The sequence below is a fragment of the Populus nigra genome, chromosome 1 (genome assembly GCF_951802175.1).
Source record: "Populus nigra chromosome 1, ddPopNigr1.1, whole genome shotgun sequence".
In the NCBI taxonomy this organism is placed as follows: Eukaryota; Viridiplantae; Streptophyta; class Magnoliopsida; order Malpighiales; family Salicaceae; genus Populus; species Populus nigra.
Genome location: NC_084852.1, coordinates 10,254,846 through 10,274,598, shown reverse-complemented (window position 1 = coordinate 10,274,598; position 19,753 = coordinate 10,254,846). Strand labels below are relative to the sequence as shown.

At 34.5% G+C, this 19,753-nt stretch overlaps 2 protein-coding genes and 1 long non-coding RNA gene across 5 annotated transcripts; 2 read left to right on the top strand and 1 right to left on the bottom strand.

Moving 5' to 3' along the window:
* The first annotated feature begins 245 nt into the window (after positions 1–245).
* Positions 246–8,320, top strand: LOC133668394 (ubiquitin carboxyl-terminal hydrolase 15-like). 3 transcript variants are annotated; one of them, XM_062088219.1, is made up of 13 exons: positions 246–925; positions 1,696–2,115; positions 3,168–3,958; positions 4,035–4,183; positions 4,315–4,403; positions 4,852–4,937; positions 5,038–5,200; positions 5,319–5,442; positions 5,589–5,746; positions 5,874–5,958; positions 6,253–6,465; positions 7,234–7,295; positions 7,427–8,320. In XM_062088219.1, the coding sequence occupies exons 2-13, from the start codon at positions 1,829–1,831 to the stop codon at positions 8,031–8,033; spliced, it is 2,814 nt and encodes a 937-aa protein (XP_061944203.1). In that variant the 5' UTR covers positions 246–925; positions 1,696–1,828; the 3' UTR covers positions 8,034–8,320. The 3 variants fall into 3 exon arrangements, with proteins under 3 accessions (XP_061944203.1, XP_061944211.1, XP_061944195.1); XM_062088227.1 differs by having other exon boundaries at positions 246–986; positions 3,168–3,775; XM_062088211.1 differs by having other exon boundaries at positions 246–986.
* Positions 8,321–8,907: 587 nt separating this feature from the next.
* On the bottom strand, positions 8,908–10,411 carry LOC133668412 (uncharacterized). The gene is made up of 2 exons (XM_062088241.1): positions 10,008–10,411; positions 8,908–9,453 (listed from the first exon to the last, which is right to left on the bottom strand). The coding sequence occupies exons 1-2, from the start codon at positions 10,253–10,255 to the stop codon at positions 9,021–9,023; spliced, it is 681 nt and encodes a 226-aa protein (XP_061944225.1). The 5' UTR covers positions 10,256–10,411; the 3' UTR covers positions 8,908–9,020.
* A 1,825-nt stretch (positions 10,412–12,236) lies between these two features.
* Positions 12,237–14,882, top strand: LOC133680771 (uncharacterized). Its single transcript, XR_009836383.1, has 2 exons — positions 12,237–12,329; positions 13,808–14,882. It is a non-coding gene; the product is annotated as an uncharacterized LOC133680771 (long non-coding RNA).
* The last annotated feature ends 4,871 nt before the right edge of the window (positions 14,883–19,753 follow it).

Below are 19,753 nucleotides of genomic sequence, written 5' to 3'. Positions count from 1 at the left end.
TAAGTAAATTCAGTATACATTCATGGTCTGTAAAAGCACTTCTTGTTTGTAAACGTTCTCAGGAAATTAACTTTTTTATTTAGATTTATATTTTTGGATCATTTTAAAGTGTGAATATAAAAAAAAATTTTAAAAATAAAAAATATATTATTTTTATATATTTTCTAGTAGAAAAATAATTTAAAAACTAAAATTAGAGACTTCTCTTGATCAAGGCTGTTTATAGGAGGAGGAGTGTAGTCGTGGAGTAGAGAATCATGTGGCTGCAGATCACATTCCCTTGACGAGCGAGCTGTGTCCATCTTCTTCCCAGAACACACCAAGTACGTCACTGGTCAAGACTTAATAATTATTAGTATTTACTCCTCCTCCTCCTCCTCCTCCTCCTCCTCCTGTCTTTCTTTCACTTTATACAGTACACACTGGAATAGTACTACCACTGCTCCTCCCTCAAGACCTTTTCTTTTTGTTCTTTCTTTATTATCATCTGAATTCAAAAATTCCTGTCTGCCCAACACAACATTTATCCTTCACGCTTGATCCCTCCCGTACACGTGGCTTCCTGTTAAAATTATTGGGAGCAACATCCTGCTGGGTCCCGCCCTCTTTTCTTAAGACCTAAAGTACACCCCAAAATTCAACACATCCGATGGTTTCTACTCTATCAGACTGTCCTCTCAGCATCCCTATGTGAGCCTGCTAAATGGGCATCGGCCACGTCTTCGAAAAGCATCTCGCGTATGTATTTTGTGAGTGAGTGGCAGGATATGGAAGAAACCCTTTAAAAAGTGAATAAGAGAGAGTACAAAGAAAGTGTGAAGTTAGAGAATTGGGTGCAGTTTTGGATAGCATCGTGTGCTTAATATTTCAGGAGGAGGAATCTTTTTGAAGAAGAAGAAGAAGGAAGTGGAACTGTTGTTTCTCTGTAGGCTTTAAGATTTCTCTCCTCTTCTTGTTTTTTTTCTTTTTAAGGTGCATGACTTGAGGTATGTGTGCTTTTTTATGTGTCTGTGAACTCTTCTTTATCATTTATTCGTTATGGTTTAACCATTTTGGACTTTAATCTGAGAACAGAAAGAACTAATGTGTATGTTTTCTTTGCTCATTTGTCTCAAACAACACCATGCATTGTTTTGTGAGGTTGTTTTTATGGTTCTTGCTCTTACAATGTTGGATTTTTTGGGTGGTTTTTTTTTTTTTGCCTAATAGAATATGTAGGAATGTGAAATTTGAGATGGGGTTTCCACAAATCCTTGTTTTATTATTGGGTTAAATTTATTTTTCCTTTGAGGGGTCTGGAGAGAAATGGGTAATGCTAATCTTCATTTAATTGAAGGTTTATATTTTGTGTGATGAGACTGTTTATAGTTTATTAGTTACTGAAACTAGGGTTTGAAGGGACCTTGTGAACCAACGGATCGGATTTGGGTTCTGTTTTTTGAATAATTTATGCAAATTTTAGCAAATGTTTCCCTTTTGTGGTATTTTGTCAAGGGAAAGAAAAAGTAGATTTCTCGCCTCTCTTCTGATTTAAGACAAGTTACTGTTTTGAAAAGCACCAATTTGAAGTTGAACTCTTGCTATGGATCTGTGTTTGGTTCTTTTTGTTTGACTCCAAGGCCAAATGGAGATTGTGCTTTCCTATTCTAATGCCATGTTGAGTTGAGAGGACTTATGGCTTGAAAATCTTGGCAGGTTGAAAGGAAGAGGACGATCTTTGTATTTTTGACCTTGGATGTTGATTTAGCTGAGCTTATGTAGATCAAAAGGACTACATTGTGGGTAGTGATTTAGGGAGGAAACTGGATATGAATATGCTGGTGGGGACATGCTTGAACCAAGGGAAGCTGATATACCTGTCCTGTTTCTTGTCTTGGTTGTGCTTCCTCTGGTTGCTTACATTTTGCTTGGGAAATGGACTGAGTCTGCAAAGAAGAGAGAGAGGATAAGTTTGCTTGCTCAACTGGCTGCCGAAGAAGCTTGTAGAGCAGAAGTGATGGCTACCACCCATGTCATTCCTCCCATGTCTACTTCAAAGAATGGAATTCAAGTTTGTGCCAGATGCTTTAGTCCAGCTACAACCCGCTGCTCCAGATGCAAGTCTGTTAGATATTGGTACTTCACTTGTCCTTTTCCTACAGATAAATGTGTTTGTTACAGACTTGTATTGTATTACTATACGATCCTTTTTTCCTGTCTTCCATGGACTCAATAAGGAAATAGTTTTCATATGTGTATTTTCTTAAATGTGCACACACATACTCCGCTATTTTAGAAAGCAATTAAAAATGCGAAGATCTTGATCATGGATTGTCTAAATAATGTCTGTCATCAGATTTCTAAATTGAGGACAAGTCTTTGCATTTCACATTGAATATGTCAGCTTTAAAACCATCCAGGTTCTGTGAGGCTGAGTACCAAATGCGTTTTTTTTTATTTAAAAAAAGCTTTGGAGGTTTTATTAATGTGGTAATTTATGAAAGTAAATGAAACAAAGAGCCAAATGTAGAGAATTCATCTGAAGCTTAGCTGAGTTTACCAATAATCACCAAAGCACCAAAGCTACATTGGGTTTGTTGCAGTGATCTTCTTCCTCGTATTCATCTGTTTATTTTCTGTCTGCTATCTGGAGAAAATGAATTCATAGTCTAATAAATCCTTGGCTTCAGAAGTCAAAAGGCAAATAAACACACCAGTTTCACTAGTTAAGATCTTTTATTCAACTTATTAACATTCTTTCGCTGCGCATGCCCTAAACCTTTAAATCTACTTGTTCACTCCCTGCACCATTGACCTTGTGGGAAACTGTTGCCCTTCCTGAGACTAAAAAGCATAGGATTTAATTCTATGGGAAACTTAAGACTAAATTTCCACTCTATGTATGCAGGGGTTTGTTCTAGATATAAAACAAGTTTTAGTCGTTCATTTCATGTGGCATGTTTGTGCAGTTCATGTTAATAAACTTGTAAACATGATTTCCTGTTTTTTCTTTTGATCTTTTCCCCCCAAAAGTGACATGTCTCTTATGGTCTGTTTAGCATCAACCATGGAAGAGGGGAAACAAAGTAATGCATGTGATGTGCATCTCCTACTCTTAGATATAAACAATAAGCTACTAAACAAACCTGTTTCAAGTTTGTTAATTTTCAACATAAAACTGCCTGCAGTTCTGGGAAGTGTCAGATAATTCATTGGAGGCAAGCCCATAAGGAAGAGTGCCAACTGTTGGAAACCACCAGTTCATGCTCATCTCCTATGGCTACCTCATGTGATGAATCCATCCCCGAGAGGTTATCAATCAATGATGGCATGGACTTATTTTCCTTAAGGTATAATAGCAAGCAGCCTACAATGGATATTGGTCCTTCAGTCAATAATGTCCATCTCATATCAAGCACTGGTGCTTCTGCTGCTGTTAATTGTCCTGCAATTGATACCTCTCAAGAGGCTATGATGCTACACAGAAGGAGCACAAACAAGCAAGTTTCATGCAAATCAAACAAAGAAATGTTAAGAAGACAGGAAGTGGCTGTATTCGATTCTTCCCAAGAAACTGCTGGAATCAGACCCACCAATTTAACTTCTTCTAGTAGTATCCCTAATGTTTTTGTTAATGGGCAAGACATTACTAGTGCTATGGATGAGACTCACAAGTATTCAATACAACATCAGAATTTGTCCAAATCAAGAAGCAACTGCGCCTCCTCAAGCTCATTGAATGCTGGAAAATATGGAACAAATGCAGATTTCTCTAATGCAGAAGCTTCTTTTAATGGTGAAATGGCAGGACCTAAATATTCTTATGAATCACTAGTTACGAATGAAAATGTGAAGGCTAATAGTGGATTGCATCCCATGGGAAACAGATCTTCTAAATCATCAAAATCAAAGATAAAAGTCTCTGGAGATCAATCATATACTGAAATAGATGGAAAAGGGCAACTTACAGATGATTCAAGTAGGTTTAATGGATTAAATTTACCAATATATCAATTCTTCTCTGAACTTCTTTTAACTTTACATCTGTGATGCAGAAGTTGCAAGAATGAGCAATGCCAACCCTGCACCAGGAAGCAATGGGGTTACAAGCATCGATATTATGAAGATGATGGGTTTAAGGAAGTCAACAAAACTTGCCAGACAAGATATAGCAGAAATTAATGTTATTCACAAAACAACAAGGGTTAGTTTCCAGTTCTATTTATGATTTTGAGAGTTCACTTTAATCCTTCCTTTGTGTGCTTTGGTTACTTTACTGGGTATATTAGGTCATAATGGAATACTACTTCTTGTTATTATATCATTTCATCTCAGATGCTGTTCCCTTATGAAGAATTTGTGAAGATCTTCAATTGCGAAGCTATTAACTTAACACCCAGAGGACTTGTAAATTGTGGAAACAGGTATGACTGGATGTGTCACTGATGCAGAATAAAGAATTGTGCAGTGGTGTTTGTGAACTAAAGTAAAATTAAGAGAATCTCAATATCACATGCTTCTGTTGTTCATAAACTTAAACATGGGGTAGCTGCTGTTTTGAATTTTACTGCTGTTGATCACTGATTATGAGCAGTCAACTTTAACATGTGGGATTGCTTGTGTTATAAATCATGTGTTTGAATTTTGACTTTTATATGCTAGGTAGTTACATTTAATTGATGAAGGTTGACATCTACTTGTGACGAGACCAACCAAAACTTTATTTTACCTTTTTTGATTGTAAATTCAAGTATAGGAGCGAGGTAATATAAATTTGTAACAAGCTGGTCTCTTATTTCTGAATGTCAAAGAACTTCTACAAGATGATTATTTTCCCGTGCCTTTTTGTTACTCACTTTTTCTATTTTGCAGTTGCTATGCCAATGCTGTCCTTCAATGTTTAACCTGCACTAAACCTCTGATCATCTTCTTGCTTCGTAGATCACATTCAAGAGCATGTACTCCTCTATTCTTGTTTTTCCTGTTGTGGGTATTTAAAAAGAACAATAGTAATTTGCTCGGACGTGTCTAATTTTCTTATTTGCATACGCGTGTTAGGTTGTGGGAAGGATTGGTGTCTCATGTGTGAACTTGAGCAACATGTAATGATGTTAAGAGAATGTGGGGGCCCTCTATCTCCTAGTAGAATCCTTCTTCATATGCGTAAAATTAATTGCCAGATTGGTGATGGAAGTCAGGAAGATGCACACGAGTTCTTAAGGTTTTCTGAAGATTTTCTAGCTGATGTTTTTCTCTTGGTTCCAAATTTCATCTTGGAGATACTAGTCCCACTTTACTTCATATTTAGTTCCTCCTATTTATGAGTGTTCTTCATCCAGGCTTCTGATTGCATCAATGCAATCCATTTGCTTGGAGAGACTGGGTGGTGAAGACAAGGTTGATCCTAGATTGCAAGAAACAACTTTTATACAGCATACTTTTGGTGGGCTTCTTAGGTCAAAGGTGTTTGCTCATTTGGTTCTTTGAACTGTCGTTTCGTTTCACTGCAAATGTTTTGCTTTCTTTCTGTGCATTTCTGTTTCTTTGATTTTAGTTAAAGACTGTTATCTTACACAACAATCATGAAGAGGTCAATTTTTTGCTACTAGGTCAAATGTCTGAGGTGTCATCATGAGTCAGAGCGATATGAGAATATTATGGACCTTACTCTTGAGATATTTGGTTGGGTTGAGTCACTTGAAGATGCGTTGACTCAGTTTACAACCCCTGAAGAATTGGATGGAGAAAACATGTACAGATGTGGAAGGTGGGGCAACCCTTTTCTTTCTTTTCTTTTTGTGTGTTTTTACTGCCATTGCATGTGTTAGAGTTTAAGGTTTGGAGGTTAAAACACTCAAGTTATTTAACGGCTCTGAAAATATGTTGATGAAAAGGTGTGCTGCATATGTCCGAGCCAGGAAGCAGTTGAGCATACATGAGGCACCAAACATCCTGACAATTGTTTTGAAGAGATTCCAGGTATCACTTGCATATTTGAGTATAATGGCTTTCTTTCTGTTATTTGTTCAATCTACTTGCAGGAAGTCTATAATGTTGCCTGCCCCCGGTATTAAGTTTACTTTATCGGTTGAGTCTTGGTATGATCACTGAATTTGTTTTAGGCAGCAATTTACAAAATTAATTGTTTCCAACCCACCCAGACTGTTGGTTTTGATCCCCTTTCTAGCACATCAACATTATTTATTCTTATGAATGAATGATTTTAATTGTCTGACTATTTTGCTTCGTTGATCGCTGGTTTTGCTTCACCAGGAGGGAAAATATGGGAAAATAAACAAATGTATCACGTTTCCTGACATGCTGGATATGATCCCATTTATGACTGGAATGGGTGATGTCCCTCCTCTTTACATGCTTTATGCTGTTGTGGTACATTTGGATACCCTGAATGCATCTTTTTCTGGACATTACGTTGCATATGTAAAAGATTTGCGAGGCAGCTGGTTCAAGATAGATGACACTGAGGTACACCCATTTCCTTATTTCGGTTCATTTTTGTAGTATTTGGTTCATCCATCTTTCTTTCATTTTTTTAACGATAACTGGTTGATGTTTTTGCTTTGTTGCATATTTTTTTTCTGGAAAAGGTAAAAACATATAATTCAGTGTCATGTTTCATGGTTAACTTATCTACCTTGGTTCCATCTGCTGACCCAACTTTGAGATGATGGAGTTGGGCTTAGTTTGGATTAGGGTCATGGGTTTGATGGAAAGTAGAAGAAGATCCCAGTCAAATGGAAGAGTGGAGATGTTTAAACTATAATCTTATAATATTTACTCCACAGTCAGGCTGCTATCTCAATTCCTTTGTATCTGTACAATATATGGTTTTAAGAGTAACATGCATCTTATAGACATGATATTCTGGATTGGCTGTGCATCTAGCATGTCCAATGTGGCAAGAAATTAGAATTGCTATTTGTCTATCATCTAATTCATCTCCTGTCTGCAAAAATCAATCTTCTTCGATTGTTTTTGTTATTTGCATCGCAGGTTTAAAACTGTTCCCTTTAAGGTTTTTTCTTTTTTTTCCTTTCCGTTTTTATATACAGCCCTGCACAGCTGATGAAATTTTCTGCCTGCATTTTTTCTTGCTCACATGGTTGCCCATCATATTGATATTAACTTTAACTAGATCAACTGCATTTTAAAATTATGGTGTTTTAATTGTTTCCATAAGATTTTAATTTGCAAATTGGGATCTCAATTATTTGGATCATGCTTTCATAACAGGTTCATCCAGTATCAATGAGCCAGGTGATGTTGGAAGGAGCATACATCTTATTTTACAAGAGGTAGATATTTGGGTTGAATTCCACTACAATTACTTGGTCTCTTCTTTTCACGAATTCTAGTATTCTACTGCTAGTTAATGTTTACATTTGTCCATGCTTCCCTCAACTTCTTGCAAGTTTTTGTTTCTTAGGTCCTGTACTCGCCCTCAAAAGCTAATTTGTGAGAAACCTATCGGGCAACAAGTTCCTGTATCTTCAAGACACTGCACATCAAGAACTCAGAAACCTTCAAGACAAGGACAGAGAAGATGCAGCAGCCACTGTGTTGGCCCAGAGGTTTCATTGGATCTCAAACCAGAAAATGGTTCTGGCCTTGCCAACTATGCTAATGGCATTCCAAGGAGGAGTTCAAGCAAAAATATCACACAGGTGATGGATTTCTCTGATGCTACCTCAAGTGATTGGTCCATTTTTACAAGCTCAGACGAGGCATCTTTCACAACCGAGAGCACCAGAGACTCTTTCAGTACTGTAGATTATGCTGATGCATGCAATGTAGATACATTCTCCTCAATTTTCAATGATCTGTATGCTCCAGAATCATCTTACCGGAATACTATTTGCCGTAGAACATTTTCATATAGTAGGCCGCAAACTAGGTTCATCTTGGAGACGGGCCATGTTTTGGATTCATACTCATCAACCCAACCTCCAGGGCATGGAAAGGAGAGAATTCTACACAGGTCTGTGATTCATCAATCCAATTCCTCACGGACAGTTCCTGCACCATGTCTGTAGGAAATGGGAGAATCACAAAGTATGGTCTTGTTTGATCTTCTGGTCATTGCAGACTATAGTGTGTAAATCCCTAATCATGACTAGTGACTTGGCTAGGTAGAAGCTGTACCTCAAAATTTTTGTTTTCAATACTTGGTTGATTGGGGCATGTGGATTGTTTTAGAGTCCCTAGGAAAGGAGTATTCTTGTTATTATTGAAAATTGTAAAGTGCCAGCATATCCAGTGTCCCCGTTTGTTTTAGTTTGTTAGTATTTTTCTATAATCCTAATAGAAAACTAATTTTTCACTTGCTTGGCTCAAATTATATTAGCTAAGAGTGAATCTGTGCCTGACAGTTGTTAGCCTGGTCAATATTTTTCTCAATCTAACTTGATGTGCAATGAAATATGACAGAATTTTCTTTCCTGTTTTGGGACTGCTTTCCATCAGTTTTACTGCATGGTTGTCATTATTTAGGATTTGGTTAGGTTGCCATCATTTGAATTTAAATGTTCATCATCAAACAAGCAAGGTGAGCTTCTCGTAGGCATTGTTAATAGTTACTAGGAAATTCTGGTTTTGCAGAGCAAATTACTACGTTGCTATACTTGATGAAAGACACTGATCCTACCAAGAACTTGAATAAAAGAAACTGTTGCATGAAACCCGTAGCAGTTTCAAAAATGTTTTTCTTGTTGAACTGGACTGCATACCTTAAAGCATGGAAGAACGAGGGAAATTTCTCCTGCCATTCATGGAAGAACTTGAATATTGTAAACTGCTTGCTGCAAGCAGATATCAACTGACTTGAAAGTGGAATCAAGTCCCGAGTCCTATGTCTGAATATTAATACGATTGTTGTTTCTCAGCGGTAGATAACTAGATATATGTGACTAGACGAACAGAGGGAATTTTATTCAATATGACAAATAGCTGTTGCCTAGGATTTCTCACAAGGATATATTTATCTGTTCTCGCACTACAATGACCAACACAATGATCTCCTCTTACATTACCAGCAGCTCATCTTCTACGTAAATTTGCATCCATATCTCATTCACCCTGTTGTCAAACTCAAATGGAGAGTTGTACTGTGCAACAGTATAGACGGTAGTGGAATCAGGACGGGTTTTCTCAACGGCAGCAGCCCAAATGGTGTCAGCAAGACTAGCTTGCAAGGCAGCAGCTTCCTCTCCAACATTTGAGTCAGTGACAAATCCATTGAATTGCCTTACAGCTACATATGTCGGTTTCCATCTCTGAACATGGAGGCCTTTCGCTGGAGGCGGATTAGCTTGGTTCTCTTTTGGGACATAGAAACTGATAGTGAATGAGGATTCACAGAAGGGTCCATCACTGGGTGATACTTCAGTGATCACCGGAGCTGTCATCTCTATTTTTTCTTCATAGCTATTCTTCCCTTGGATGTAGTCAAATAGCCTGCAAGTAAAATAAAACAATTTAGCTCCCAAAGCTTGCCTCGGAAGAGGGCTAGAAGCATTAAGAAATTGGTAATTAATAATAATAATAAATAAGTAAAAAACCCTAACCCTCTCGTTTAACTAGATAATTAACTAAAGGGCAAACCTCAAATTACCATCCAACTATTAAAGTAGTTTCAATTATACACTCAAAATATATTATTTTTTTTATCAATTGTCACAAAAAAGAATTTTTATTTCTCAATTAGATCATTTTGTTAAATACAATTAACCGAGCAGTTAAGTATCCGCATCTTCCCCGCATGATCCTTACTAGAAGAGAGAAAATTGAAGGGTGATTTTCCTTCAATGTTCTTAACAATATAATAAATGATGTGCTCCACGTGACATTAAAATCTCAAATCTCTGAATACATATAGGTAATCAATAAAATGGTTAAATTGAAAAATAAAAATTCTTTAATCGTATAATTGATAGAGAGAAAAAAATATTCTGGATGCATAATTAAGACAATCCTCCATGAGAGAGAGAGAGAGAGGATTTGTAAGTTACCTTAAGAATCCAGTTCTGGTGGCATCAACAAGGGAGATATCTTGGATAGAAGAGGTGGACATCCAAACAGAAGAGTTATAGCGACGAATTTCATAGCCATTGCCAAGTTGAAGAACATCAAACACTGGGCATTCTATGCGGGTGCAAGCAGGTGGGTATATCGCGACGCCGCTCCTCTTAGCCTCATCATGCCAGGGGCCAAAGCTTGCACTTGAGAGAAGGGTCAAGAGAAATGATAGCTTCAACATGCCTAAAACCAGATATTTGTAGTAGCAGAAGGGATATTGAGAATTCAGCGCTCAGCCTCGAGAGGAAGAACAGAGGTATATCCACATATTTATAGGATTTTGTGGGGAATAATTAATGAAGCCCTCTTGAGTACCCTCGGGCCTCAGCCACTGTAGGGTGCAGACTATGATTTACAAATTTCTTGGATCACAGCAGTGGCTATTATGAAAACACGTGTAACATTATCATCTTCATACAAGAAAGCAAATGGCAACCACAAATGCAGAGATTGGGATTGGCAACTGAAACAAGATGATTGCTGATGTCTTTTTTAAAAAGAAAAATGTTTTTTTTTATAAATATATTAAAATAATAATTTTTATTTTTAAAATTTAATTTTATTATCATTACATCAAAACAGTATAAAAAATTATTAATTTTAAATAAAAAATTGAATGTAACAAACCTCTATTTGAGTTACTCTCACTTGCTCGATAATCATGTTTTTAAAAGTTTTTAAATATTTTAGTTTTAAATTAATATTTTTATATATTTTTTATTGTTTTGATATTTTAATATTAAAAATAAAAAATATTATCATGATACTTTTTAAACAAAAATAATTTAAAAAACAATTTTTACCTCGTAACATTTATTCAAGAGATTCGTTTTTTAGAATACCATCTATTTTTTTAATAAATTTTTTAGTTAAAAATATACTGAAATAATATTTTTTTATTTTAAATGTTTATATATTAGAAAATAATAATAAAATAATAATTTAATATATTTTTAAAAACAAATTAACCTAAAAAAAAACAAATTAAAAAACAAATTGAGGTAAGATGAGCAGAGACGGAATGTATAGGGTGCAGTTGATTTATGTTGTTTAATCAAATTCAATGGTGAAAAATGATCCATACAAAATATCGTAACTAATAAGTAAAGCGCTTTACTTGGAATTTTAATTTTTTTTTTTATGAAAACAGAAGATGGAAAAAATATCATTAAAACTTGTCTTTGTCGCGTCCCTGAGTAGGGAAATACAAAAAATTAAAATTGCCTAAATTTTGTCTGAAAAATAGAGATAAAATTAAAATTTAGATCCCATCAATAATTCTTTCCCCTCACATAGAATCATAGTTTTAAAAATTAGGCCGAGTTAAAACAAAAAATAGAAGAAGAAAAAATCAGGTATGACCCGACGATCCGGTCAAAAACCCGGTTGCAACCCGCTAATTTTTTTTCCTCACTAAAACGATATCGTTTTGATTTTAAAAAAATTTGACTCGAGCGATCCAATCAGAACCCGGAACCAGGCTTGGACAGGGTCTAATAACTATGCATAGAAATATTAACTTTATAAATTAAAAATATATGCAAGCAAATGAGGCATAAAATTAATAATATAAAAATTCACATAAAAAACATACCCACAACTCTCTCTCCCATGAAAATCAAAATATCATAAACCACAAACCCGGATTCGCATGTGTTTGATTAAAAAAAAATCCAATTTTTCTGTGGTTTCCAATTTTCTTTTTTACTATTTGATTTTTCATAATTAATTATTTTATTTATATTTTTAATTAATAAATATGTAATTATAAAGCAAGGAAAGACAAGATTGGTGGGACTTGCTTTTTTCAATTTTATGTTTTCGGTTCTTAATCTTATTTTTATATTTGTTTTTAAATATTTTTTATTTAATTCTTTATATATATTTTATTTCTTATGATGTTTTTAAACATAAAAAGTATATTCCAAAGAATACTCAAAAGTTAACGACCGTAGAGCACCATGGAAGGATTAATGGTGTGAATGGACCGGCAGTAAAGGGTTTCATTGAGAAATTTAAAAGATGAGAGATGCCTTTTAAAAGTCGATATTAACCCGGTTAAGTTGGGGATTTCCCATCTTTGTAGGGCCAAATAAGTAAATAACAAGCAGAACTACACGACATATAAACAAACGGCCACATCGTCGTTCTTAAAACGGCCAATCCTAATTCAAATTAAAACCCTAATTCCATTGCCTGCCTCCTCCTCCTCCTCCTCCTCCTCCTTTTCTTCAGTGTCTTTTCTCTCGTCACTGGTATTTGAGATTCTTACGGATTTTACTTATATAAAACTCCCAATTGTTTTTTCTTACTATAAACGAATATGAAGATTTATCAGTGTTTGTTTGCTTGCATGCTATCTTTGTTTGATACTCGCTGAAGAGGACTACTCAATGCAATAGCTTTAGTATCGTGTCAGTCATAGAATCAATAGGTTTGATATGGAATTGCACTGACCTAAAATTTATTTTTTCTTCAAAACATGGTTTTTCTATATTAAAGCACGGTACTTTGAGAACAGTTGTTTTTTTTTTTTTTTTTTGTATTAGATCAAAAGTTTAAAGAAGGGACCATGAGGAAACAATTAATGCGGCTGATCCTAATCTATGCCAAATTGCTGACTGCCCAGCGTATTGCTGCAGGTGGTGGTTACATGGCTGGGTCAGCATTTGATGTTTGCCTTACTCATCTGAGTGTCCTTTTGTTTTTTTTTTTTTTTTTGTAAATGATGGGAAAACTTGATTTTGAGGTCGAAGTTGGCTTATTATGTTTCTGGGTGTTTCTTTAATTGAAATATAAAGAAATGGGCAGATTGGAAACTGATGAATAAAGCAGGTACTTATGATAGCTTGTCATATCTAGATGTTCTCCTGGTGCAGCATATATTGATGTTGTGCTGAGCTTCTATGATATGTCTACATGACTAAACCAATTATCTGCCAACTGATTCCTTCTCCATATATGATATTTGAGTTTCAAGTTTATGAGACTAATTGCTTGTGTTGTTTAAAATTAGAGCAATTTTTTAATCTGTTTGCTAAGGAAGGCTATCTGTAGCAGATTGCTGGCTTCCTATCTGTAAAATGTCAGGTTTATAAGCAGTAGCTATTTGCTGTAAGTGTTAAAACCTTCAACTTGCATGCCGTCCAAGTCTGTTGGATAGTGTTCTTGTTGTTCTAGAAAAGTTACAAAAGAATTTGATATAGTTGGTATCATATGGTTGGAAGTCAGTGATTAAAAAGAATCGATGTCATCCTTGATAACCCAGGGTTGTGCATAGGAAAGGGGATAATTGGGAACTGCCTTGAGCTTTGAAACGGGGAGCATGTGAGATTGTTGGAATTACAAGTATTAATCACTGCAAACTAGATTCTAATATGAGATCGTATAAGCTTGATTTGCTAAATTTATCAGGTCCATAGATTAAGAATAGCAGATTATGACCAGGAAAAAAGAAGAAAGGAAATTAAGAATAGCTTATTAACAGGAAAGTATATCAAAGTATTTATGATTACTGTTAATTCACTTTTATTTACAGTTTCTTTAAACGAGTGAGGTACCATCCATCGCTCTTCTAATCCCTTCAATTTTTGGTTTGGAGAGATGGCTAGATACCTTAACACGTGGATGAGGATTTACTAGTACATCCACCATGTCTGTTAAAATGTTTCTGGCAGTGTGCTTGAGCTTTTTGTGAATATTTCTTTTGTAAAATGTTTCTTTCTGTTTTCAGGTATTAAATACACTTTTTATAGTTACGTACAAGGAACTGGTGGGTACTTTAGCCACCAAATAATTTTAATGTTGATGGAGAGTGGCAAGCAGAAATTTCCTCCGCTGATCACATTCTTGCCTGATCATTTCGCAATCTCAAAGTATGAGGGAGGAGTTTCTTGAGGTTTGCTGATTCTCTCATTCAGCTGAATCTCAAGAAAGCCTTTCCTGTTCCATGTAATAAAGGCATCTCTCTCTATTGTCGTCCCCTCCCCTTCAATTTTTGTCTCGTTTATTTGTTACCCATACATCTACTTCTCCAGAATGCAAGAACAACAACGTTTGTTCTCTCCAACGACGACTCCAAAGATTTTTCTTTTCTTTTCTTAGTTTTTTTCTTTCTCTTTGTACTTAATACATGAGTGTGGCCAATCTTATTATATCTAGTTCTCTGCTTCATTTCATTTTAAAATAATCTGAAGATATCAAGGCATATCAAAGGTGAATGTGCAGTTCGTCTCTCCATGTCCTTTCTACTATTTCTGGTCAGTTGTGCTGTCTGTACTGCTATTATGTGTGTGGCGGATTGGAATGGGGACCTGCTAATGAAGGCAAAGGCAAAATGGTATTGTCTTCTGCAGTTATGGTTTTGTGAAGGATGCATAGAGGGATTGCCGGCATTTATGGCGAGCATGTTCCTCACAAGTTGGCATTTTCAGTAAGCTTTTGAATATCATACCCGGAGCCCTGTTCTGTTCAATTTTGTTTTTCAAACTATGTATCAGTTTAAATTGTATAGCCTTCATTGTTGATGCCTTGGGTATATTGTTTTGGTAATAATGTGGAAAAAATTGAGATACGTTTTCATTCTCCTACTTGAAGCTGACAAAATATTAGATGAGACACTCATCATCTTCTCATTTGTATCAGTTACATTTGGAGGGCATTGATGTGCTTTAAACCTGAAAGCAAATTGTGAATGTGTGATCTCGTGTAAATTAGTGTAGTAGAAACTCTGCACATTTTTGTTCTATTTTGTTATGCCACATAGTTAAATTGAAATATCTTGTTTCAATATACCTGATTTTTATTTATGTTCTTTGCTTTTCCTTCGAGATTTATCTTTGTTGAAAGTTCCAGCATTGCAGACCATCATATGATTTAGGCTCACCTGAGCATTTTCAGGCCTAGAAGGAGGAACTTTTAAATTAAAGCACAAAAGCACCTCAAGGAAGACATTTCCTTCTCTTTTAGAGAAAAAGCACATGCTTCTACATAGTGCAGGATTACATTTTACAGTTTCGATTCAAGAAACAGGACTATATGTTTGATTGATTGATAATTGTGTAAAAACTGGGCTGATGAAATTTGATATTTTCCATACGCTTCAAGATTCAGTCTCATCATACTAATAATATGAGACCACCTATTAAGATTCCATGCATCAATTTTCAACTGAACTTGAGGTAACGCAAAACTAAGATCTAGTGTTGGAGGTGAGTCCGGCTTGTTTCTACTTGGAAGTCCATGCTCATGTATATGTGGTCTTATTTCAACTGTCTGTGGAATGAGCTCGGTTCACAGGAAAGTCAGTGACTCTGCAAAGTCCTGTTTGTTACTAAAACAACACTTCTTGGCGATCACTTTGAGAGGGGTTCGGTGATGATTCCCAGAGCAGTGACATGGTAAGACTTGGCCAAAGCACTGAAACAAAGCATGAACACAAGCTTTTAAGTGGATGACTCAATTGAGTTTTAGAAAACAATACAACACATATTTCCGTTGGCATTTTCTATATTTTCAGCAGCTGCACAACACAGAGAAATGGAAGGACAAAATGAAGACGAACAGCAAAATCACCAGGACCATCTTCCAGATCTTATTGAATTGATTTTTATCAAAGTTTATGATACCAAGTCCCTCTGCTTATGCCTCTGAGTTTCCAATCACTTCTCTTCCTTTGTTCCCCTGATCAAAACCTCCTATGTCATTCAAAAACTCCTTCAGGAATCTCATAAAAAAAAAAAAAGGCATTTCGAATTCCTCATATATCCTCTTCTGTGCTCTGTTTTTTTCTCCAGTGCTCTTCCTTGGTTTGCTTTTATGGCAGAGGTCTTTGTTTTGTGTTTTGTTGCTGGAAGTGTTGGCTTGCATCTCCTTTGCTGGTTGGTCTTTGTTTTGTTGGTTTTTTTGACCGGTTTCGTGTTGTTCTTCCAGACATTTCTACTTGGGTGATTTGGTTATGTTTTAGCCACTATCTTAGTGGTCTCCTCTTTCTGTAATTTCTCTAAATTTAAAGAAATTGATCTTATTTAAAGAAAGAAAAAATATCATTGTTCGTGTGGCAGGCTGAGGCACGTATGGAAAGTTGTGTAGCGGAGGTAGCCTTGTAAATCTTAAGCGGAGGAAGCCTGGGAAGAACATCTTTAGAACCGTGGTGGAAATTATATTTTTTGAAAATCAAGTACATAAATTAAAGAGAAAAATTTATTATTAGAATTAATATTTTTCTATCAGAAACATAAATAAATTTATTAAATTCAAGTATAAATTTATAATAAGATTTAAACATCGTATGAGAAAAAAAATAGAAAGGAGCTAGCTAGGCCCTCACCTGACCTGGTTGTATGTTTTTAAAAGAGAAAACAAATGACATATTGTCTGTTAAAATATAACATTGACAACACACGATGTCGTGGATTTCGAGCGTATATCTGTATTGAAATCTCCTTTCCATTATGAACCAGGAGGAGATCTGGTTTGCACTCAAAAGCTGTCAAATTTGATTGAAGTGGTCCCGTGGTGCCCGTACTTGATTGCTCAATAATGTTAGTGGTCGAGCCCAGGTTAGGTGGTGGTCAAGATCTAAGTCACGGGTCTCTGGAAACCCACGTGATTTATGAAATATCTTTCGAGTCCTTTATCTTTGCTTGTTTTGTCATTATAGTCCCTAAACATGTGTGTATCGCTTTATTCACGGATACTCAATCAGACATTTACTTCATTGACAAAGAATTTCAAGATCAAAGCTGTCAATCCTCCGTTTTAAATCTTGGCTTTCTGTTTGGACTTCAAAATCTTAGATGTGTATACTAAAAAGAAAGGGAACAATATTATTAAAAGAAACTAAGCTGGATGGAGAAATCACTACAACATTTTTTTCTCTTGTTCACTCTCTCTCGCAAGTCATAGTAAATTAAAATAATCATTTTTTTTTAATTTTTGATTTGATACTTGAACTTTTTTTTTTGTGTACAATTGAGTTCTTTTGAACCCAAATTAGCATCCTATTACATATATTTTTAAGGAAGGGTTGGATTAAAAGTCAGAGGATTAAATTGAAAATAGTGTGTAAAATTGGTGGTGGCTTTAAATTTCATTTGAAAAGTTTATTTTGATCCTCTATCTTTTTTAGTTTATAGGTGATCAATCCCTTCAGTTTTCATAAATTTTATTTTGATATCAAAGTTTATTTTCCTCATTTTCAGTTTTTTTTTGTGATATGAAAGAGAGAGGACTACCAGATTTCGACGTAGAGAGAGAAAGTTTCCGTTGACAAAGATTCTAACCACTAAAATGATTGAAATCAGTTTAAATAGGTTGTATTTCATAATGGTAGTTTCACCTTGGTGTTAGTTATCATACTCTTTGCCCGATAAGGTAGATCTTACCACAAGAATATTTTTTTGTTCGAATTTATTTCAGTTTTTTAAGGTTATAGATAAGTTTATCAGGGTGTTTATGATGTTTTCTAGGTTTTTAGGTAAAAAAATAGGTTTTTAAGTCAAGAAAATTGAGACCTTATTTTTTGGGCGACCTCTAGTTACTAGAATATATAGAAAGCAGATAATGCATCGTCATCTCTCTCTCTTTCTCTCTCTCTCTCTCTCTTAAAAAAGGATGAATAACTTAAGAAATTAAAAAAAAATAAAGACAAGCTTAGACACACGAGTTGAACTGTTTTTTTTAATGCATAGGCACATTAGGCCACCAGGCTCATGTGCCCGAGCTCCTTTTATTTTTTTTTACTATTTTATATTCGGGTTAAAAAACTAATAAAAATCATTGAACTCGATTGAGTCTATAAGTTAGGTTATATGTTTAACAAGTTAATCCATATCATCCAAGATATATTTTTTGTATTTTTTTTGTTTAATGTCTTTTTCCTCTAATTAAAATATACAATTTCATCTTTTGTTATTGATGATATATTTTTATTTGAACTCAAACTCAAAAAAAAATTTTCATAGATGCATCAACATATCCATTATAAGTTGGATAATGATATTGGAAAATGTGGGAATGTAAAGAAGTACATGATGATATTATGAAATTGTTCAAGTGTAGTTTTTTTTTTTTTGTCATTATAGAGAGTTAGATGATGGAAACCATCTTATGTAGAGATGATTATTTTCAATTTAATTTGATTTTTTCAGTTATTTTTTTTAATTTCTTAGTTTAATCAGTTTTTAAATTTTGAAGTCTTTTCCTAATCCCATGACATGTTTGTTGCAGGCTGTTCTATTGGCAACCGTTTTATTGGCAACCGTGTTGGTGGATGGTTATCAAATTCTTTAAAGTTAGAAGTATGGCTTTAATAATTATATAGGTTAGCTGATCATTAGTCATTATAATAATTGATTTTTTCCAATTGATCTTTTCATCATGGTTACTATTTTTTTTTAAATGATCTAACAAATTAGTTCTGCTGCACATGCATGCCAATCTATTGACCAAATAAAGAATCTCCCTTGCAATAATAAATTGTTCCATTGTGTTTGATAATATATTGATCAATTAGACTACTTGTTCTTTGTTTATTTCTTCTAATGAGAAGAAAGTATAATTAGAAACTTTATTTTAAATGAAGGCATGTAGCAACCTCACAAATTGTTTTAAACTAATTAAATGTGAAGTTCTTAACTTGATTGTAATGCCAAAAAAAAAAAGGAAAACAATATCAATAATAACAATAAAGGTAAAGGTAAATGAAGGTTCTAAATTATGATAAAAAAAACTTGATAAATTGCAAAATATTTGTGAATATATATATATATATATATTATAAATGATCTATTTATAATATTACAAAGCTAAAATACAAAATGTTTATAGCAAATAAGAACTTTACAATCAAAATTCCAGTACAACTTCTACTTCTTATTTGCATGTATCCATCCTTTTGATTGTTTTATTAATTATATAATAATTTTTATTAGTTTATTTTCTAAAGATTCTTGTTATATAAGACTTGATTAATCAATTATTGAATTCTAATCTATGTTCAATCTTAATTATCTTAATTCACTGATTAATTATTAATTTTATTTTTTTGAATTATAAAATGAATAATTGTGGCTCTTAATAACATAATCAAATGATATATAATCAAATAAGATGTGAATGTTTATTTTTGTATAAACATTCATCCAATTAAATTAATACTACCACAGAAATTGATGCTATCCAAATTCCGAAGCAACATTTGCCGACATTTCTTCGACAGAAAATTTATTTATTTTCCTTGCGTAGTTTCAATCCTCATCTTGATTTTATGATGACTTCTTCCTCTTGTTGATCTCTTGACAAGTTTCATTTCCAACAAAGTCATTTCTTCGTTTTAGTGCATTATGTGATTGACAAGATAAGCATCCTCCATATCGATCTCGAACAAATCTTTCCTGTTGTATCCTCCTGCCCCACATCATGCATGTCAATTGAATTACACTCTTCTTCTGTCTGGTTAATGCTACACCATTATGTTTTTCCCACAATTTTAAAGATATTAGGTGCACATGCATGGTGGGTCAACATGAAAAGTTGCACTCTCTTGGCGACAAGTATGAGCAACCTTGGTGTTACTTCCTCCTTATAAAAGCCTTGCTGCGGGAGTCCTTGGAGGTATCTCTCCAGCTCTATCTCATTCTCTCCACTACCTTAGCTTCTTCTAATATTTCTCTACTTC

Excerpts from the sequence above, each read along its gene's own strand:
- LOC133668394 (XM_062088219.1), top strand. The coding sequence starts at position 1,829 with ATGCTTGAACCAAGGGAAGCTGATATACCTGTCCTGTTTCTTGTCTTG. Across the intron at positions 4,184-4,314 it reads TTATTCACAAAACAACAAGG|ATGCTGTTCCCTTATGAAGA; the intron begins GTTAGTTTCCAG and ends ATTTCATCTCAG. Across the intron at positions 5,201-5,318 it reads GATGCACACGAGTTCTTAAG|GCTTCTGATTGCATCAATGC; the intron begins GTTTTCTGAAGA and ends TTCTTCATCCAG.
- LOC133668412 (XM_062088241.1), bottom strand. The coding sequence starts at position 10,255 with ATGTTGAAGCTATCATTTCTCTTGACCCTTCTCTCAAGTGCAAGCTTT. Across the intron at positions 9,454-10,007 it reads ACCAGAACTGGATTCTTAAG|GCTATTTGACTACATCCAAG; the intron begins GTAACTTACAAA and ends TTTTACTTGCAG.